The sequence below is a fragment of the Drosophila ananassae genome, chromosome XR (genome assembly GCF_017639315.1).
Source record: "Drosophila ananassae strain 14024-0371.13 chromosome XR, ASM1763931v2, whole genome shotgun sequence".
Classification (NCBI taxonomy): domain Eukaryota; kingdom Metazoa; phylum Arthropoda; class Insecta; order Diptera; family Drosophilidae; genus Drosophila; species Drosophila ananassae.
In genome coordinates, this window is record NC_057932.1 from 15,228,590 (window position 1) to 15,245,933 (window position 17,344).

Below are 17,344 nucleotides of genomic sequence, written 5' to 3' on the forward strand. Positions count from 1 at the left end.
TTTTTTCTTCAAAAATACATATCTCTTAAGATGAGATCTCTTGTGGTTAGTTCTTTTGTAGTTTTTTTATTTTTTAACTATAAATTTCTAGTTTTTAATATTTATTTTTAGAGGATCTAAGCTTCGAAGCTGCTCTTGTGTCCTTTACTTTCTCGATTTATTTAAATTTTATATTTTTTTGCATTTTTTCTTTATTTCTTTTCATCGCATCCTTGCGGTCTGCGGCTTATTTGGGCTTTTAGTTTCCAAAGCCACTAGTTTCTGCCCTTTTTTTTCTCTCTGTGTATGTGTTTTAGGAAATGCGAGCTACCAGGATGGGGTTTCTGGGCGAGTGCGAGTGGCAGTACCAGTGGCAGTGCCAGTTTCAGTGTCGCTGACAAGCTCGTCGTGTAATTTATTATTTATGCCATTCGGACTGACAGTTGCTGGCAATCCGGCTCCGGTCTCATAATTGCTACGTCGCCCCCGGGTCCTTTTTTCTTCCTCCCCCACTCTCCCAGAACCTCTTCCGGCCACTCCCCTCCCCCTCTGAAGTTAAATGTCCTGTGCAGTTGCTGTTGGCATTTGTTTGACTTTCCGTCTCTCCGTCGGTTTCACTTTTTTTCTTTTTGTCAAAAACTACACTGATTCGTAAGTGGATATTGTAATCCCTTCATTGTCCTTGCTGTTGAGGTTTAAGGACCTCCTACTTCTCCCCTCAAATCCTAAATTATGTTCTCTCCATATTATCCTTAATATTTGAATCTCTTCGTAGGAATTCCCTTCTTTTTTTTCCCCTCCCAGCAAGTGCAGTCCTATATGTCTCACTCTCTCTCTGGAAGGTCCTGTCGCCTGGCAATTTGTTACGCTTAGTTCTGTTTGTTCATCCTTGTGTGCCTCCAGCTGCCATCTCCCTCCATATCCTGGCACATCCTTTTCCCCTCCTCCCCTTCTCCTCCCATCCTTTCTCCAGCTCACTAATGAAGCAGAAGTTTCGGTTTTAGGTTCACGTTCTTTTCAGAAACTTCTCAAGTGTAAGTAAATTAGAAAAAGGGGTTTCCCGCCATCTACTCTCGATTGCCACGCCCCCACTCTCACTCTCCGCCTCCAAAAAACTAGTCACATGCCAGAGGCAGGCAAGGGGGCGTGGCCAGTCAAGCTTGAGCCTCTTTGATTGAAGGCGTTAAAAAGAGCTTGAAGTTCCAGAGCTAGGGCGGGATTAAAAAATATTAGCATATCCTGATTACCATTCGGGGACTGTATCCTTGTATCCCATAGGTATTTCTTTCCCTATTCCTGTTCCTTGTTTGTTTCCTGGCTTATATTTTTCATTTCCGGCTGCTGGCACTCTGCGGCCAGTGTTTACTGTCCGGGCTGTCCTCCTTAGAGGGTTACTCACTGTGCCCGTTTAATAAAGCCATAAATAAGGGCCTGGGCCTTGGCCTGAGACTGAGCCTGATTGGCAAGCCTGATGGTCGGCGGCCGATTGGCCGATTGGATGTGTTTAAGGATGATTGATGGCCGGCTTTCGCCTCAACGGGCAGCACAGTGCCGATAGTCCGTAGTCCGAAGATGGCATTAATGTACTCGCAACTTTGTTGGTTGAAGAAAGGGGAGTTTGTTTTAGAAGAGAGAGAACTATTGGGAGGAAACTACTACTGTTTCTATGATATTTATGAATTATAATTATAGTATATAGTTTAAAGGGAAGTACATATATTATTAGTTGTATTTACAAACTGATAGTGGGAATTATAGAAGGACTTCTTGTATTTAAATGTTATTTTTTGGGGAGTAAAAGGATAAAAATGGTGGCTTGTACTGCTAATCGGTAGGAACAAGTGCTTGCCCATCAGAAAAAGCTTAGCCACTATCGGCTATGATCTCGATAGCTCACTATCGATATGCTCATTACTCACTAAGAGTGCTGCCCATCACTTTAGAAGCTTAACTATCGGCCTTGCTCTCGATTGCTCTCGACACTTTTGGTTCCGAAAAGTGCTGCCAATCAGTAAGCTTATCGACTATCGTCTTCGGTATAGACAAGTGCTGCCCATCAGCAAAGCTCCATGATCGTCATTGCTCTCAATTGCTAAACTCTTTATCGATTTAATTATACTGACAATAATGCTGCCTATCAGTAAGCTTATCGACTATCGTCCTTGCTCTCATTTGCTCAACTGTTTATCGAATAATACTCATTACACCTGCGGCAAGGGTAAGTGCTGCCCATCACAACAGCTGCTTAATCTCTATCTTTTTATCGATATAACTATACTGTCAGTAGTGCTGCCTATCAGTAAGCTTTTGGATTATCGGCCTATGATTATACTGCTTGCACTATTGTTTGTGGAGAAGTGCTGCCCATCCCTTAAGCTGCTTGATTCTTCTCTTTATCTTTCTCTTTATATAATATATCTTTGTGACTATAGGCGTTGTTCTCCATCACTTTTATGTGATTCTACTTCTACACAATGGTTTGATATGATATGATATGATATAATCGATCTATATGATTACACTGCTTGTTATGATTAAAGTGCTGCCCATCAGGAAAGCTTCTGCACTCTCCAAGTTACTCTCGATTACTCAACTTGTTATCGGAATGACCATACTTCTCATATTATCGGTAGGAGTAAAGTGCTGCCCATCTGGCTGCCAAGCTTGTCATCTCTACTAAGGAATGGAGGGAGTTCCCCTTATAACAAGAGTAACTCATATAATTACCCCCTATTTCCCCGCAAAACTGCAACCCCTTAACCCTATACCACATAAGAAGCCTCCCATTCTCTTCCAAATTGAATATAAAAAGTAATATTGCCTCGAATGCAGTCGAATGTAGTGGCTCTGCTTGCCATTATGCCATATTTACAGAGACGATATTGAAAATATTGTGCCCTGAATCGATTCTAAAGCGAATCGAACCAATGACCCCTGCCAGTTGGAGGTCCTAGTCCAGGTCCTTGTCCATCGTTCTTCCAATTTCTTTGGGGCTATTTTGATTTGAAGCCAAGTATGCTAATAAAAAGTAAGCAAGGGGAAACAAAACACAACGGCCATTAGGGGCATGGTGTGTTGAAAGCCAATAAATATGCAAAGCGAGGCCGGAATGGCTTGCCTCCTTGCCTCAAGTGGGTGTGCCACCTTGTACCTGAGCACAACACATACATACATATATATATATATATATATATATTTAAGAATGTGTATATATATCCATATATAGTATTTGTATTTGCTTTAAATCACTCATACGCAACGTTTTGCATTTTGAATAATTTATCATTCTGTTGCAAAAACGTTTCCCCCATCTGGCCTGGTAGATGGAAATGGATATGTGGGAATATGTGGCAGGAGGCATGTGGCAGAAGACTGGATACTGGATTCTGGAGGCGTGTGGAGTTGAGCGATTGCAAGTCGCATGAATTTTTCATATAGACATGCAAAAATATATCTCATCGGTCATATAAATTGTCTTTGCGGTGAGTTTCAGTTTCAGTTCCAGTGGCATGCCAGGAGAAAAGGATATCCAAGGATATAATATATTTATTTTATTTATAATATTGATAATTTAAATTGCTCGAAAATTAGCATAAGATGGCCATCAATGGCACATTGCCGACCAAAATTTATGGTTAACCAGGAATTGTTTGATTTGAACGCGTCCTTTTGGTCCTGCCGGTCCTGCTGCTAATGACACTCGCAGGACACATTTAAGGATGTTGGCGCGTTTTCATAAACCGCAACTGTCCGGATCCTAACGAGCTAAATGCCAGCAAGGGGGTTGCAGGACCAAAAAGGACCTAACAGAATGGGCTAAGCAGGTGGCTCGGCTCTTCCGGCTTCAATTGCCGTGGGCGTTCAAAAATTCCTAAGCGAAATTGAATCAAATTGCCACGGTAACAACAACACCAACAACAACAACAACAAAAATGAAATAATAATAAGCAAAGGACCTCACCCCCAAAGGACTCGCAACTCTGTCTCCACGTGTCTCGGATCGAAGCACGTAACACGTATTTTACTTATTTAATTTTTGCTTTTTTTTTTTTGGGGGGGTTACTAGGGGAGGGGCATGCTAGGGGGTGTATTGGTAAAAATATATACAATTTAAATGCCTCGATGACCTCTGACCCGGCACATTAGTGGGCCTGGCACTGTTATCCTGTTTACACGGAACAGAAATCACCGAGCACGTAAATCAGAAGCCATTGACGAAGATAAACGAGTTGGAAGGATAAAAAAAAAATAGAAAGAGTGCCAGAACAGAGTTGCCGCCCTTCAGAAAATGTTATGATTTTTTTTTGCTTTTAGTTCCAAGAAAGAGAACTAATTCTTTCAGAATTTTAATTAATAATTGGAAATATCGAATCCAGACTCTCCACATCATTTTCTTTCTTTTTTTTGCTCTTTTTTTCACTTTTTTGATCGCTTCCCCCCCTAATGTCAAACTCAAAATCGAAGTCAAAGTCAAAGTGGAACAGATTTCTTAGCAATTTGCCTTCTTGGCAGAAGGCAGCAGAAAATAAAAAATACTGACAGCTGACAAAAGGCAGACAAGTGTTGTTGCTTCTCTCCAGCCTCTTGGCTCTTTTGGCTTTTTTGGCTTTCAGTTTTTTTCACAATTTTTTGCCTCGATTTTGTGTGTCAGGGGGCGTCCTGTGAAGCGCCTAGCGAAAAATATTAAACATTTCTTTGATTGATTTGTCGGCAGGGAGCCACGCCCACGCCCACTTCCACGCCCACGCCCACTTATCCCGCCCCCAATTCCATTACCTTGAAGGAGAAGCGATAACAACAAGGTCCTAGCTTCCTTGCGATTATCCTTACGAGTAGGTAGGGATATTAGGAAAAGGGGTTAGACATCAGGACATCAGCTTGGAAGGATTACTTTTTTTCTTTATTTTTTTCTATTTTTCAGTTAATAATAGTATCTAGGCTTATTATGACACTTCCTTGGAATAACTCTGGTAATGAGTATCTCTGTGGCGACTCTCTGTATCCTTTTTCGTCCTTGGCTTAACATTTATTTGGATTTTCGAACTTGTCGCCTGTTGTAGGCGTGTCCTGTTAACCATGGCAATTGGTATATATTTAAAGATCCGCCTTGACAACTTCCGGAAAAGTGATTTTTTAATGAGCTCCGCTCCGAATATTTGAAACTAATTTAATGAAATGCACTAAGAATTCTCTTTTGGACGAAAAGGAGGCGAAAGTTCTTCCTTCTGAGAAGAAAGTTAAGCCAGTCAACAAACAGAAGAAGAAGAAGAAGAAGCAAAAAAAAAAGGTATGTGGGCGTGTCACTCGCACTCCAAAAAGGACTTCTTTCAGTTGAAAGGCAATTTTTTTGTTGTTGTTTTTAAATGCCTTTGTGGAGGAGAGGCTTTGACTTTTCTGCTTTTGAGGGGGGGGGGGGGGGAGAGGGGCAGGAATCCTTTAAACATGCAACTTGCTTGCCATTTTTTTATTCCAGGACATTCCAGGACTCTGGCAGGCCGGCAAATGAAAGCGAAGCGAAAAGGAAAAGGAAAACGCATCGAAATCGCAGTCCAGCACACCTGAAAGGGGGCAGAAAAAAAGGGGGGGAACTGCGGTTACCATTTACCAAAACAAAAGACCAACGATTGGGGCATGGGGCATGGGGCATGGGGCATGGGGCATGTGGCATAAATGAATGGGCCACAAGGACTGCGGAAACGGAACGAAAAAGGACGAGAACTCGGACCTCGGACCTCGGACTACGACAAGAGAATTGAAATGCAGCGAAAACCTCACACGCTAAATTGCATTTTCAATTGTTGTGGGCCACAAGGGGATCGAGGGGGGGGAGTGGGAGGGGTGGGGGGCAAGGATCAAAGGACACAAAAGGGTAGGCCGAGGAGGAGGAGGAGGAGGAGTGCAGTCACTACTGGCAGTGACAATTTACTTTTAAAATCAACCGCAACCATTTCAATTGCAGTCCTCCCCGCCATTTATTCGGTAGCTGCGAGTGGGCTACCCCCTTTTTTCTTTTTTTTTGATACGGACTGTGGGGGGTTTCGTGTTCAGTGGTTCATTTAAAAGTAAACTCTATCAGAGTTAATCGAATCCTGGAATAATACGCTCCGTGAGTGAGTCCTTTTCGTTCCTTAATTTTTCACTTATCGGGCCTATCAGGACTCTCTCTCTCTCTCTCTCTGTCTCTCGGAAGGACCTCTTGTCCTTGTCTAAGCCACTGTATGTTGGACCGTAGTCCTCAGTCATCCTGTCACTGCTGCTGATGTCCTGGCAGCTGCAGTAGTTGTCTCTCCTGTGGCTCCTGCGGTCATTGCTCAGGGCATTGACAATTCAATTGATGCAAATCGATGCGCTCTCCCAGGATAACTGGACCTCCCTAGCACTCACTCTTTGCACCACCCAACCACCCACCCAATCACCTACACCCACTCTCACACCCACTCTCACACCCACACCCACTACACACTAATGAACTACATGCAATGAGAATTGGAGAATGGGAATGCCCCCTTCTTGAGCTGCAGACCGCAAATGGCATGCCAGGCTCCTGGCAGGACCTCCGCTCTCCGAGTTAATCAATTGCCTAAAAGTATGCATCTCACCTCAAAGGACAACGAGTCCTTGAATCCATTTACATTATTTATAAATCGGAAAACCCCATATTCTGGCCTCAATTTCTATAAAAATTGTTTCAAAAAATTGGCAAATTGCTTGGAAAAGTGTCCTGCAGTCCTTCCATCTCTCATCCTTGCCAGGACACACACACACACACATACATGTATATCGATATCTATATCGATATAATTCATGAAGTAACATCCTGTGAGTAATTAGGCGTCTGGGAGAAGGAGGAGGGGCGAGTGCGAGTGCGAGTGCGAGTAATAAATGGTAAACTGGTCGACTGCTGATTAATTACACGGCATTTAGCCATCTCATCAGGACGAGATCCAGCCAGGACACACTTCGCACTTCACACTTCACACTTGCCATGCCATGAGCCCCGGGCATACATATATCACGTTTGGGAATTGCTCCCAAAACCAGGAGGAGAGAGAGCTAACTTATGGGCTGGGATGATGGGCAGGACCAGAAGTCATCGGGGAAACTAATAAATGTGGAGTCAGTCATGATGTCCTTGCATATCCTTAAGCTTTTATTGCTCCGCTAAGCCAACAAGTAACCAGAAAAGGACTCTCTTCTCCGGCAACTTCGGCTGAGTGACTTTTCGAATAAAGTCTGGCCAGTAGGACGGTAGGACGGTAGGAAGTTAATAGTTTTTCGCCAAAGACAGGACACTGGGTGGTTAGTGGGTGGTAGTGGGTGGTGGGGTAATTGATACCGAGACTGCACTGTACTTAATTGGCGTTTGTTTGCCCGAGTTCCGTAATTAGCCGGGCGCGTCCATAACTGCCGCTTGACAAACTCCTTCCAGAGTGGATTTCTTCTCCAAGGACCTCCCCTAATCATCTTAGTGGGGAGGTGGTTAGAGGAGGAGATAGAGCTAGGGATTTTGGAATTAGAACCTCAAATACTCTTTTAGAACTTCATTTTTTTCTCTAAGATATGATGTCTATGGGCTATGGGTCTATGGTTTATATAGATAAGTAGGTATAGTCCACTTTAATCCTATCCAATTCCTTATTAAGACTTATCTCACAGCCCACCTCCCGTCCAACCGACCAAAGGGCGCTGTCGCATAACGTACGGCTCGCGGGAATAGATCAGAGAAAGTTTAAGGGAAGAGTAGGAGTAGGAGTAGGCGTTGGTGGAGTATAATCCTATATAATTGTATCTAAACCTACTATTTATAGAGACTACAATCAGAAAGAAGAGTAAACACTAGAATTTTTAGTTAGAAACTTTAAATACCCTTACAGGGCATGTATTTCTTCTCTAAGATAGCATCTCTCTGGTATTTATCTGTCTTATAATTGTATATTTTTTGGAAAAAACATTCTTTAAAGAGTTTTTAAGCAGAACTCTAGTAAACCCTGTCTATAAGACCTGATAACCCTCTGATATAGCAGTAGATCACTCCCTATTAAGTGTATTTACCTTCTTTTCCAGAGGAAGAAGGATAAAGTTGGATATCTTGAGTTAGGATCACCTCAAATACCCCTATATGAAGGATTTCTCCTCTAAGAGATAGTCTTTCTTTAGAATTTATCTATTTTTTAAGTGTTTTAAGTATTTTACAGAAAACCTATTATTTTCCAGTAAACCCTTTCTTTAAGACCCAATAACCCTCTGATAGAGGAATAGATCACTCTTTCTGAACTGCTAATCGCTTCTATTTTCAATGGAAGAAGGATAGAGGTAGATATTTTAGAGTTTGGAACCTCAACCAACCTTATAGAGCCAATATTTCCTCTCCAAGATAGTCTCTCTCCAGAAGATGTCCGTTTTTTAAGTGTATATTTAACAGAAAACCAATATTTTTATAGTAGACCCTCTCTATAAGACCCAATAACTCTCTGATAGAGCAATATATTACTCTTTATGGACTAAAAATATCTTCTTTTTAAGAGGAATTTGGAGTTAGGAACCTCAAATACCTTCAAAAATCACATATTTCTTCTCCAAGATGGTCTCTCCTTATAATTCCCATAATATTTCCCATAAAACCTATAATTTCTTTGTAAACCCCTTCTGTAACCCAGAATAACCCCCTGATAGAGCAAAATAATGGACATGGACTGGGGAGGGCTGTGGGAATTGTGAGAACTGTGGACGGAACTCTAGCTTCAAGTTATTCATTCACTTTGTCAAACTGAAATTAAAACGGGAAGCGAGAGGCCAAAACTTTTTTAGGCAACAACAAACAAGGGGGCTGATGGCGGTGGGCGGTGGGTGGTGGATGGTGGATGGTGGGCGGGGCCAGTGCAAGGACTTTTTGCAGGACACCACTTACCTAATAAGCCAGCAAAGCGTACAAATTTTGAAAGTTTTATGGCCGCGCGACACTCGAGCGAACTTGTTAAAAGGCGGGCGGTGGGTTGGGGGGGGTGGCTGATGCCGACAAAGGGGCGTGGCCAACGTCACTCATACGCAGTGTGGGTGGCTACCCTAGAGAGAGAGAGAGAAACATTCGGCCCGCATTGTTTTCTGATTTCGCTCGCCGGCTTCCAGGCTGCCAGGCTGCCAGAGTTGAGAGTTCAAAGTTTAATTTGCTAATTGTTTAACAGCTGCAACAGGAACTTGTTGTTTAGTTGCAACTGCAACCCAGCTGCATTTTCATTTTCTGTTTCTGTTTCTGTTTCATTTTCATAATGAAAAGCGGAAAAGCGAGAGGAGCTCCCTGGAGGGACCAGGGACCAAAGACCAGGCCACTGGCTCTAAAAATCAAAAAAAAAAAAAAAAAAAAAAACAACAACCAAAAACGACAGGCGACAGCTGCCGTCAGCGTACTTTCCACCTTGCCACGCCCCATCTGCCACCTCGTGGCATAGTGCAGCTGCCACTACCACACTGCCACACTGCCACACTGCCACTCTGCCACTGCACTCGCCGCCTTGTCAAGCGTAACGCTTTTTGACAACTTTTCCTCCCTCCTGGCCCCAAACTTTTGCTTTTATTTTCCATCCTTTTCGGTCAAGTACTTAAAAAATTCTCCACCTCTCCCCCCTCCCCTTTTTTTTTAGGGGGTTTAGAGCTTATCAGGCCATCCCACCCCCCCTTAAAATATAGTATAGTGCAGTGGACTCACCGTACGATTTCCCAAATTCTTGACGCGGCAGGTCAGCTTCACGGTCTTGCCAACGAGTCCGGTGATGTTGGTGCCCACGGTGGTGTCGAAGGTGGGTCCTCCGGTGCCGGGTGTGGGCAGGTCCTGCAGGAAGTCTGTGAAGAAGCGCTTCGAGGCTCCCTGAGTGCCTCCTGCAATAACCGGAACAAATACAGAAGGAATATAGATGAGGAAGTTCAATTTAAAACATTATTTTTTACTATTTTTATTTAAAGGATTATTAGGACTAAGGTTTCTTCTTATTTTAAACTAATTTTGAGCCAAAACATGGTCTGGAGGATAGTCTTTAGATCAAGGACTAGTACCTTCCCAGTTAGTCTAATATTTTATCCTTAAAAGTATAAGTTTCAGACTTAAAATTCAAGAAATAATTAATAATTATAACTATAATTATTTTCTGCCTCTTGTAATATTTTAAAAATTATTCCAAAAGTTATTCCAGCCTCCCTAGAAACTAGTCCTTCGAGTCCTTTTGCCCCAGAGAGCCTAAAGGCCCCAGGAGGGCTCTGAAAAATGCACTTAACAAGTGTTGGAAGAGCTCATAGTGTCCCTATGTGTGTCTTGTTTGCTTGTGTGTGTGGGTGTAAGTGTGTGTGAGTGAGGGAGTTGGAGTGTGGGAGTGTGGGAGTGTGTGTAGTTGGGGGCTCAGTGCGTGTAATGCCTAGCCGGGTCCATTTGTTGACAGCGTCATGTGGCGTTAATTGCCACTTTGCAACGAGTGGCAATTTGGAGCCGATCGGAAGCCGGCTCCTTCCACACACACACACTCTGGCACACACACACTTATAGAGTAGAATCTACAAATGTTTAAAGGCCCACTAGTACACGGCAATAAAAAATTTAAACAATTTAACAAAAATAAATAAAGAAAAACATATAAATGCCTAAAAGTATGCTACAAAAAATTATACAAAATTAGTTCTAAAAGTATCATGTATTTATTGTCTATTTTTTTTATTTTTTATAGTTTAGGAATATATATTGAAAAATTTAAGTTCCTTGTTTTAGATCCCAATCAGAGACAAATATTTAAGTTCAAAAGATATAAGCCCCTAAAAGTATGAAAGTCTTCAAAAAACTGAAACTGAAAACTAAATTGTTCTACAAATGAACACGTGTTTAAAGTCCATTTTTTAGTGTCTTGTAGTTTATTTAACATTTAAGTTATTATAAAATATTCAAAGACTTTTATTAAAGACCCTAAAACATAATTATAAAGAAATATTTAAGGAAAAAATGGCAATCTATAAAAACTAAGCTACAAAAGAGAATCTACAATTTTTACTGCAAAGTACCGGGTATCTATAGTCATTTAATAATTTTTATGGTATATTACAGAGAACTTAGTATTTTGTGTGTATTATATAAATATTCCCATATTTTTATTTATATAAAATTTATGTCTTAGACTCCCTTAAAGACAAATATTTAAGAAAAAAAAAGTTAAGCCCTAAAAAGTATGCTAAAAAAAATTTCCAAAAACTTTTTTCTCCAAAGTCCCAACCATCTATAGTCTAAAGGTGAATTTTTCAGTGTATTATAGAGCCACCAGACCCCTTCCCCACCAACTGCACCACCAAAAAAGGACCCAAAAGGAAAGTGCAACAAGGAAAAGGATAAAACAAAGGACGAAATTGGAGGAAAAGCGGCAGCGAAGAGAGGAGAGGAGAGGAGAGAGGAGAAGAACAAACAACGGCGAGAAAATGAAAATGACTTAATGAAAATTGGCCCGAAAGGCAATTAATTAAATGATAAACGCCCGTATTATATGGCCGGGAGCTTGTTTGTTGTTCTGTAAGCAGTTTATGTAACATGTTTCACTGGCAAGGATACTATGGTGGGATAGGGTATGGTGGTGTGTTCATGTCCTGCCGTCCTGCCTGCCTGCCTGCCTGCGATGGCTATCGGATCTCCTTTTTTGGGCAACTGCCCAAGCCCCAAAAGTAACAAATTGAAGAGCGAGTGCCGCGGGCGAGATAAATTTCTGCCGGAGGAGCTCTTTCCTCCACAAAAGCAAAGCAAATAACTGGCGTACATCCTGCCCGGCTGCCTGCGCCCTCGACTTGCCACTAGCTACTTGCCACTTGCTAGTTGCTAGTTGCCACTTGCTAGTTGCAACGTGCAACGTGCCACCTGCAATCAGTAGCGGCGCAGACATAACGGGGCTCTGCCTGTCAGCAGATTAGCCGCTCTATTCCTGCCACACACTCACACACACAAACACACACACACAGGCAGGACGCGAAAAGGAGAAACTAAACACAGGACTGGCTCACAGGCAGAAGTACAGAGAGAAAAATAAGGGTGAGTTGGGTGGGAGAGGGTTAAAAATGGTCATTAGGTTTGAAATTTTTCAAAAAATTTTATATTTATTGTATTTATGTATTTTTATTATTCCAGATTCCTGTTTAAAAAAAAAACACATATCATCCCATAACTCTTAATTTAAAAGCTTAAAAATACACACTTTTTTATATAGTTCTTACAGATTTCTTAAAAAAAGCACTTCATTTTTATATCCTTTCCACAATCCTTAAAATACAAACTTCAGAAAGGAAATTTATTAATTTTTATCGAAAAATTTTTATATTTTTCATTTTTGTTTAATTGTTTTTAAACACAAATGCCTGTTTTGAGTAACTAAGCTAAAAGCCTGAAAATAGCCACCTTTAAGAGCGAGCAAGAGTTCGAAACTCTTCAAAAAAATATTCTTTTCCTTTAAAATACATATTTTTTCGAAAAAAAAGCTATAATCCTGAAAATAGCCACCTTTAAGAGTGAGAAAGATCCCGAAACTCCCTGAAAACGAATTAATTTTCTTCAAAACACCTATTCCCGCTTTGAAAAAAGACCCGCCATTTGGAGAACCTTTCAACAATCCCCAATTTACAAGCTCGCGAAGGGGCAGGAATACCGTACAGGATGTGACCGTGCCACCTTTAATTGCTTTTTGCCGTGTAGCCATAACTCTGTCGATGTCGCGGGCCAGGTGCCACAGTCACAGTTACAGTAACAGTAACAGTCACAGTAGCAGTCACAGTCACAATCACACAAGTGTGCTTTGCTTTTCTGGAAAAAAAAGCAAAAAAAAAGCAAAAACAGGCTCAGGTGAAACGAAAACAAAAGCCAACCCAGAAACTGAAGCTAAAAACTGAAAATGAAAATGAAACTGATGGGGAGAGGTCCTCCCCCCAAAAAGGACCTTAGCCCAAAATGGCAGAGACATTCGCAAAGTGTTAAGTGCCATTTCCCCCTTCTCTGTGTACTTTTTTCTCGCGGTGTGTTCTATTTTTGGCGCCAGATACGAGGTGTCGCAGATACGAGAGCATTTTTGGCGCAACGATTACACTAGCGATTATGCTGATGAGCAAGGAGGATGAAGGAGGAGAGAGGAGGGAGGACCAAGGACCCAGGCCCTATAGGGCCAATTAAAGGAGCACCGTGGTGACATCCTCCTCCTCCGCCCCCAATCCTAGCCAGCCCCTGGCTATCGTCGTCTGATTTATGACCGCCATTCACATGCACGCGTTCCTTTCTTTTTTTTTTTTTTTAGGCGCCAAAAAGTACCAGCGCCGCTCGAAGAGATACAGATACACGAGCAAGAGATACAGATACAGATACAGGACCCATACTCCTCCTTCTCCATCTCCTTCTACTTGCCACACGTCCTCGTTTCGGTTTACAACTTTGCCAGAACGAATTATGTTATGCAAACACACACGGCCGCGTTATGCCGGCATCTGCTATTTGTTCAGCGTTTTATGCACTCCCCCTGCGACTTGCGTCTTGCGTAATTGAAGTTCATTTTTTTGCTTTATTCTCTTTCCGTTTTTTAATATTAAAGGGGCGGGGGCAGGGGCAGGAGGAGGTGCACTCTTACTGCGACATGTCCTTTTGTCTCGTGCAGTTTTATGCTCCTTTTTTAGCACACCCAGTGGAGGACCCAACGACCTGTCCCGCTGTGCGTGATAATGTCCCGAGCATGTCGTTCAAGGAGCTGCCAGCCAGCCAGCCAGCGTCGTTAACTTGTCAATTGCCAGGATAACGGGCCAGGACTAAGGGCCTTACAGCAACTTCATTTCGGCGCCACTGGCTCTTTGAGAAATTATTAAAAAATAAACGAGTATTGTGGCTCTGTTTTCTAGTCCTGCCAGCAGCGGATCAGCGACTCTTTCGGGCTTCAAGTCGGGTGACCGGAAATGCTCTTTATCCTGGAACTGTCTCTGGCTCTGCTCTTCACGGAGATGAGGGCCAAAAAGGATCCTGACCTGGGTAGAGACAAGGACTCTGCAGATATCGAGAGGAAGCTACCCTTTCTTGGCACTTCTAGGCTTCGGGATCCTTAAAAAGGCAAGCAATCCTTGGGTATCCTTTGTACTTAAACCTTTTTCTGAAAAATCTGTTTTTTATTTTACTCTTATGCCACTTTTTTTGCATTATTTATTTTATTTTTGTGTACTTTTAGTTACCAACATGTTTAGATTTCTATTAAATTTTCTTTTTTTATTCAAAAAAATAGAAAAACTCCAAGAATTTGATTTTTTTCAGAACTTCAAGAGCTCCTACTTTGAACTCTTTTTTAGAAAGACTGCCTTTTGTAGTCCTGACAGATTAACTTACAAAATTTATCATAAAAACTCTACTTGGATTCTGAAAACTCCATCCATAACACAACCCTACTTCGATTTAAGCTTCAAAATTTCATTAAAAAATACCATTTTCAGTATAAAATAGACAATTAAAGTATAACCTTTTTTGGTATTAATAATAATAGACTTTCATAGGCCTAAATCTTCCTGAAAAGCCCAATTGGATACTCTAAACCTCCCATAGCATGACCTTCTAGGGTTAAAGTTTCAAAATTTAATAAAGAAAATACCGTTTTTGGTATTAAAAAGCCAAGCAAAGTATGTCCTTTTTTAGTATTAATAAATAAAAATAAAGACTGACTTTCGTAGCCTTGTTTTTTTGCAGAAAAAGGAAATAACCTATTTTGACTAAATCCTAAAAATGGTATGAAAAAATACCATTTTTGGTATTAAAAAGCCAAGCAAAGTATGTTCCTTTTCAGTATTAATATAAATTGCCTTTCGAAGGCCTCACTTTCCCAGAAAAAGCCAACTTTTACAACCCAATCTGACTAAAGCCCAAAAATCTTACAAAAAAAATACCACTTTCAGTATTAAACTGGCCATCAAAGTACGAAGTGCCCCCCTGTTTCCCCTTGGAATGAAAAGTGGAATAATTAAATTGACAAGAAACACGTTAAAACACATTCATTTAAAAAACACCAGTCCAGAGTTAAGCCACAACCCTCTCTTATGGCAGAAACCGATGTGTGAAATCGCAGAAACAGAAACAGAAACGGAAAAAAGCATTTTGGCCATTTGGGAATGAAAAATGCAAAAACTCGGCGATTACTTTCATCGGATTTATGTACCAAATTAATATTTGTAATTTCTTTATTTGCTAAGCCCCGCGGGATATTCGTTTTATGGTCGTAGAATCAAAAAAAAAAAAAAATGAATGAAATGGTGGGGGAGTACTGCAAATGGTATGTGAGTTTTTGCAATTTTTTATTGTATGCTTGGCGCGGCCATAAAAATATTCGATTGAAGCATCGACTATACGGCCTTAATGCAAAAAAAAAAATATATATAAAGAGGCCATGCCCATCGATTGTTGTTCCCATCGACTTGCAGAACCCTTTTTCCAGGATTCCCTTGCATATTTCTCATTTCTCATTTTTTTTTTTTGGTATTTTTTGATCGTTTTTGCACATTTTTTGTCGGCGAGGCTCAATTTAACGGGCATTTTTATGTTACCGCCGTGCAATTGGAGTGTTTCTACCGCTTTTTCTACATCCCAAACCCAACCAGACTCCCTGCCACCAGCCACCAACCACCAGCCACCTGCCACCCACAAACACTTTTGGCTTTATGCTTTTGAACCTGTTGCTCTGCTTTTTTGCGGCACGACGAACGAGCCGACGAATCTGGGGCATTCCAAAATCCAGCCGAAAAATGAAGAGCCCGCCCAGGATGCTCAACTTTGCAGCTCGCCAGCTCAGCAGCTTGGGCCATTGCTTTTAACATTTATCATACGCAGTGTGGGCCCGGCTAAGTGTGCACTTAAGCGCTGGTAGGCTACACTACAAAAAAAAAAATACAAGAATATACCAAAAAGAAATACCAAAAAAAATATCAGAGTGTTGTGTTTCGGGGCATGGCAATTTTATGGTTTTAAAGGCAAATAAAATAATTTATTAGCATACGGGGAGTGCTACGTGCGGCTGCAACGTTCGGCAGGATTAAAAAGGATGCGTTCATCATCATCATCATCAGTATGATGATGATCATCAACTAGAAACCAGCTCACCCGGGGAGTTCAAAGTTCGTGACTGTGGCAACACTGTCGGGCCCAAGAGTAGTGTGTGCAACATATGCCCCCCCCCCCCCACACACACACACTGTGGGTGTTTGCACTTTAATTGAGTTGGCAGGGAAACGAAAGCGATTCGCCGCGAAAAAAAAATCGAAAAAAAAAGCGAAAACATATTCCAAAATTCCTATACTACGCCTCTTTGCTAAAAAAAGGGGGAGGGGCTTGCTGTGATGGCAGGGCAAGGACACAAGCATTCCGTCATGCGTCATAAGTCCTGTCGCCCTGAAGTATGCCACCAAGTACGAAAATAAAATTGTCAACGGGACTTGAGCGACTTCTCCTCCTCCAGCCTCCTTTTCTTGTCCTTCCTGGCCCCCTCTCACTCTCTCTCTCTTCCTCTTCCTCTTCCTTTTCGTCCTGGCCAAGTCTTCTCCTTTCGCCTTATTTCCTTATCGCTGCCAGACGTCTATTTGACGTTGACGTCTCCGTCGCGCCTCCTTATGGAGTCTTCTTATGGAGATATGGTTCGCTCTCGGCCTCTCCTTCGTCCTTGGGACGTCGGCGTCTCTATCCTTTCGGCTGTCTCCCTCTCTGTCACTGACTAGCCTGCCTTCTCTTTCATATTTTTGGGATATATAATGCTTCCAACTGGGTTTTTTCAATGAAAATAGTGTGGCTGTCTTTTTATTTGTATAATAAATAGTGTGGCTGCCTTGTTTTTATATCGAAATAAGTGTGACCACTGTCGTTTATGAAAAAATAAATCACTTTAAATCAAACTTCCTATATATTCGTTAAAATCTTTCTTATAATAATTAAAGCGGAGTAACTGCCCTCTTTTTTAATAAACCTAGTGTGGTTGTCTTCTATTTTAAAGCAAATAGTGTGCCCATCAAAGATTATGTGTAAATTAAGCTCTTTTCTTAAAATTTTTCCTCCTTAATTTTTAATATTTGTTTAATTTTCGTTTAAAACCTTCTTTTTTTATAAAAATAGTGTGACTGCCTTCTTAGTTAATGCAAAAAGTGTGCCGGCCTTGTTTTTCTCTCAAAAAAAAGTGTGACCATCTTTGTCTACAAACAATTAAAATACTTCACATTTGTTTAGCCTATTTTCTCCTATAAATTGCATAAAATAATACAAATTGTGTGTCTGTCTTCTTTTTGAATGAAAAAAGTGTGCCTGCCTTGGTTTTTTGTCGCCAAAAAAGTGTGACCATCTCCATTTACTAATGAATCA

At 41.4% G+C, this 17,344-nt stretch overlaps 1 protein-coding gene across 5 annotated transcripts in view; it reads right to left on the reverse strand.

Annotated features, from left to right (window-relative positions):
• The window catches only part of LOC6505218 (zwei Ig domain protein zig-8), a 174,792-nt gene that overhangs the window by 47,807 nt on the left and 109,641 nt on the right, over nt 1-17,344 (reverse strand). For all 5 annotated transcript variants that reach the window (XM_044717396.1, XM_032451947.2, XM_032451946.2 and 2 more), the window contains one exon: nt 9,683-9,852. In XM_044717396.1, coding sequence (XP_044573331.1) covers nt 9,683-9,852 — 170 coding nt within the window. The remainder of the gene's footprint in view (nt 1-9,682; nt 9,853-17,344) is intronic.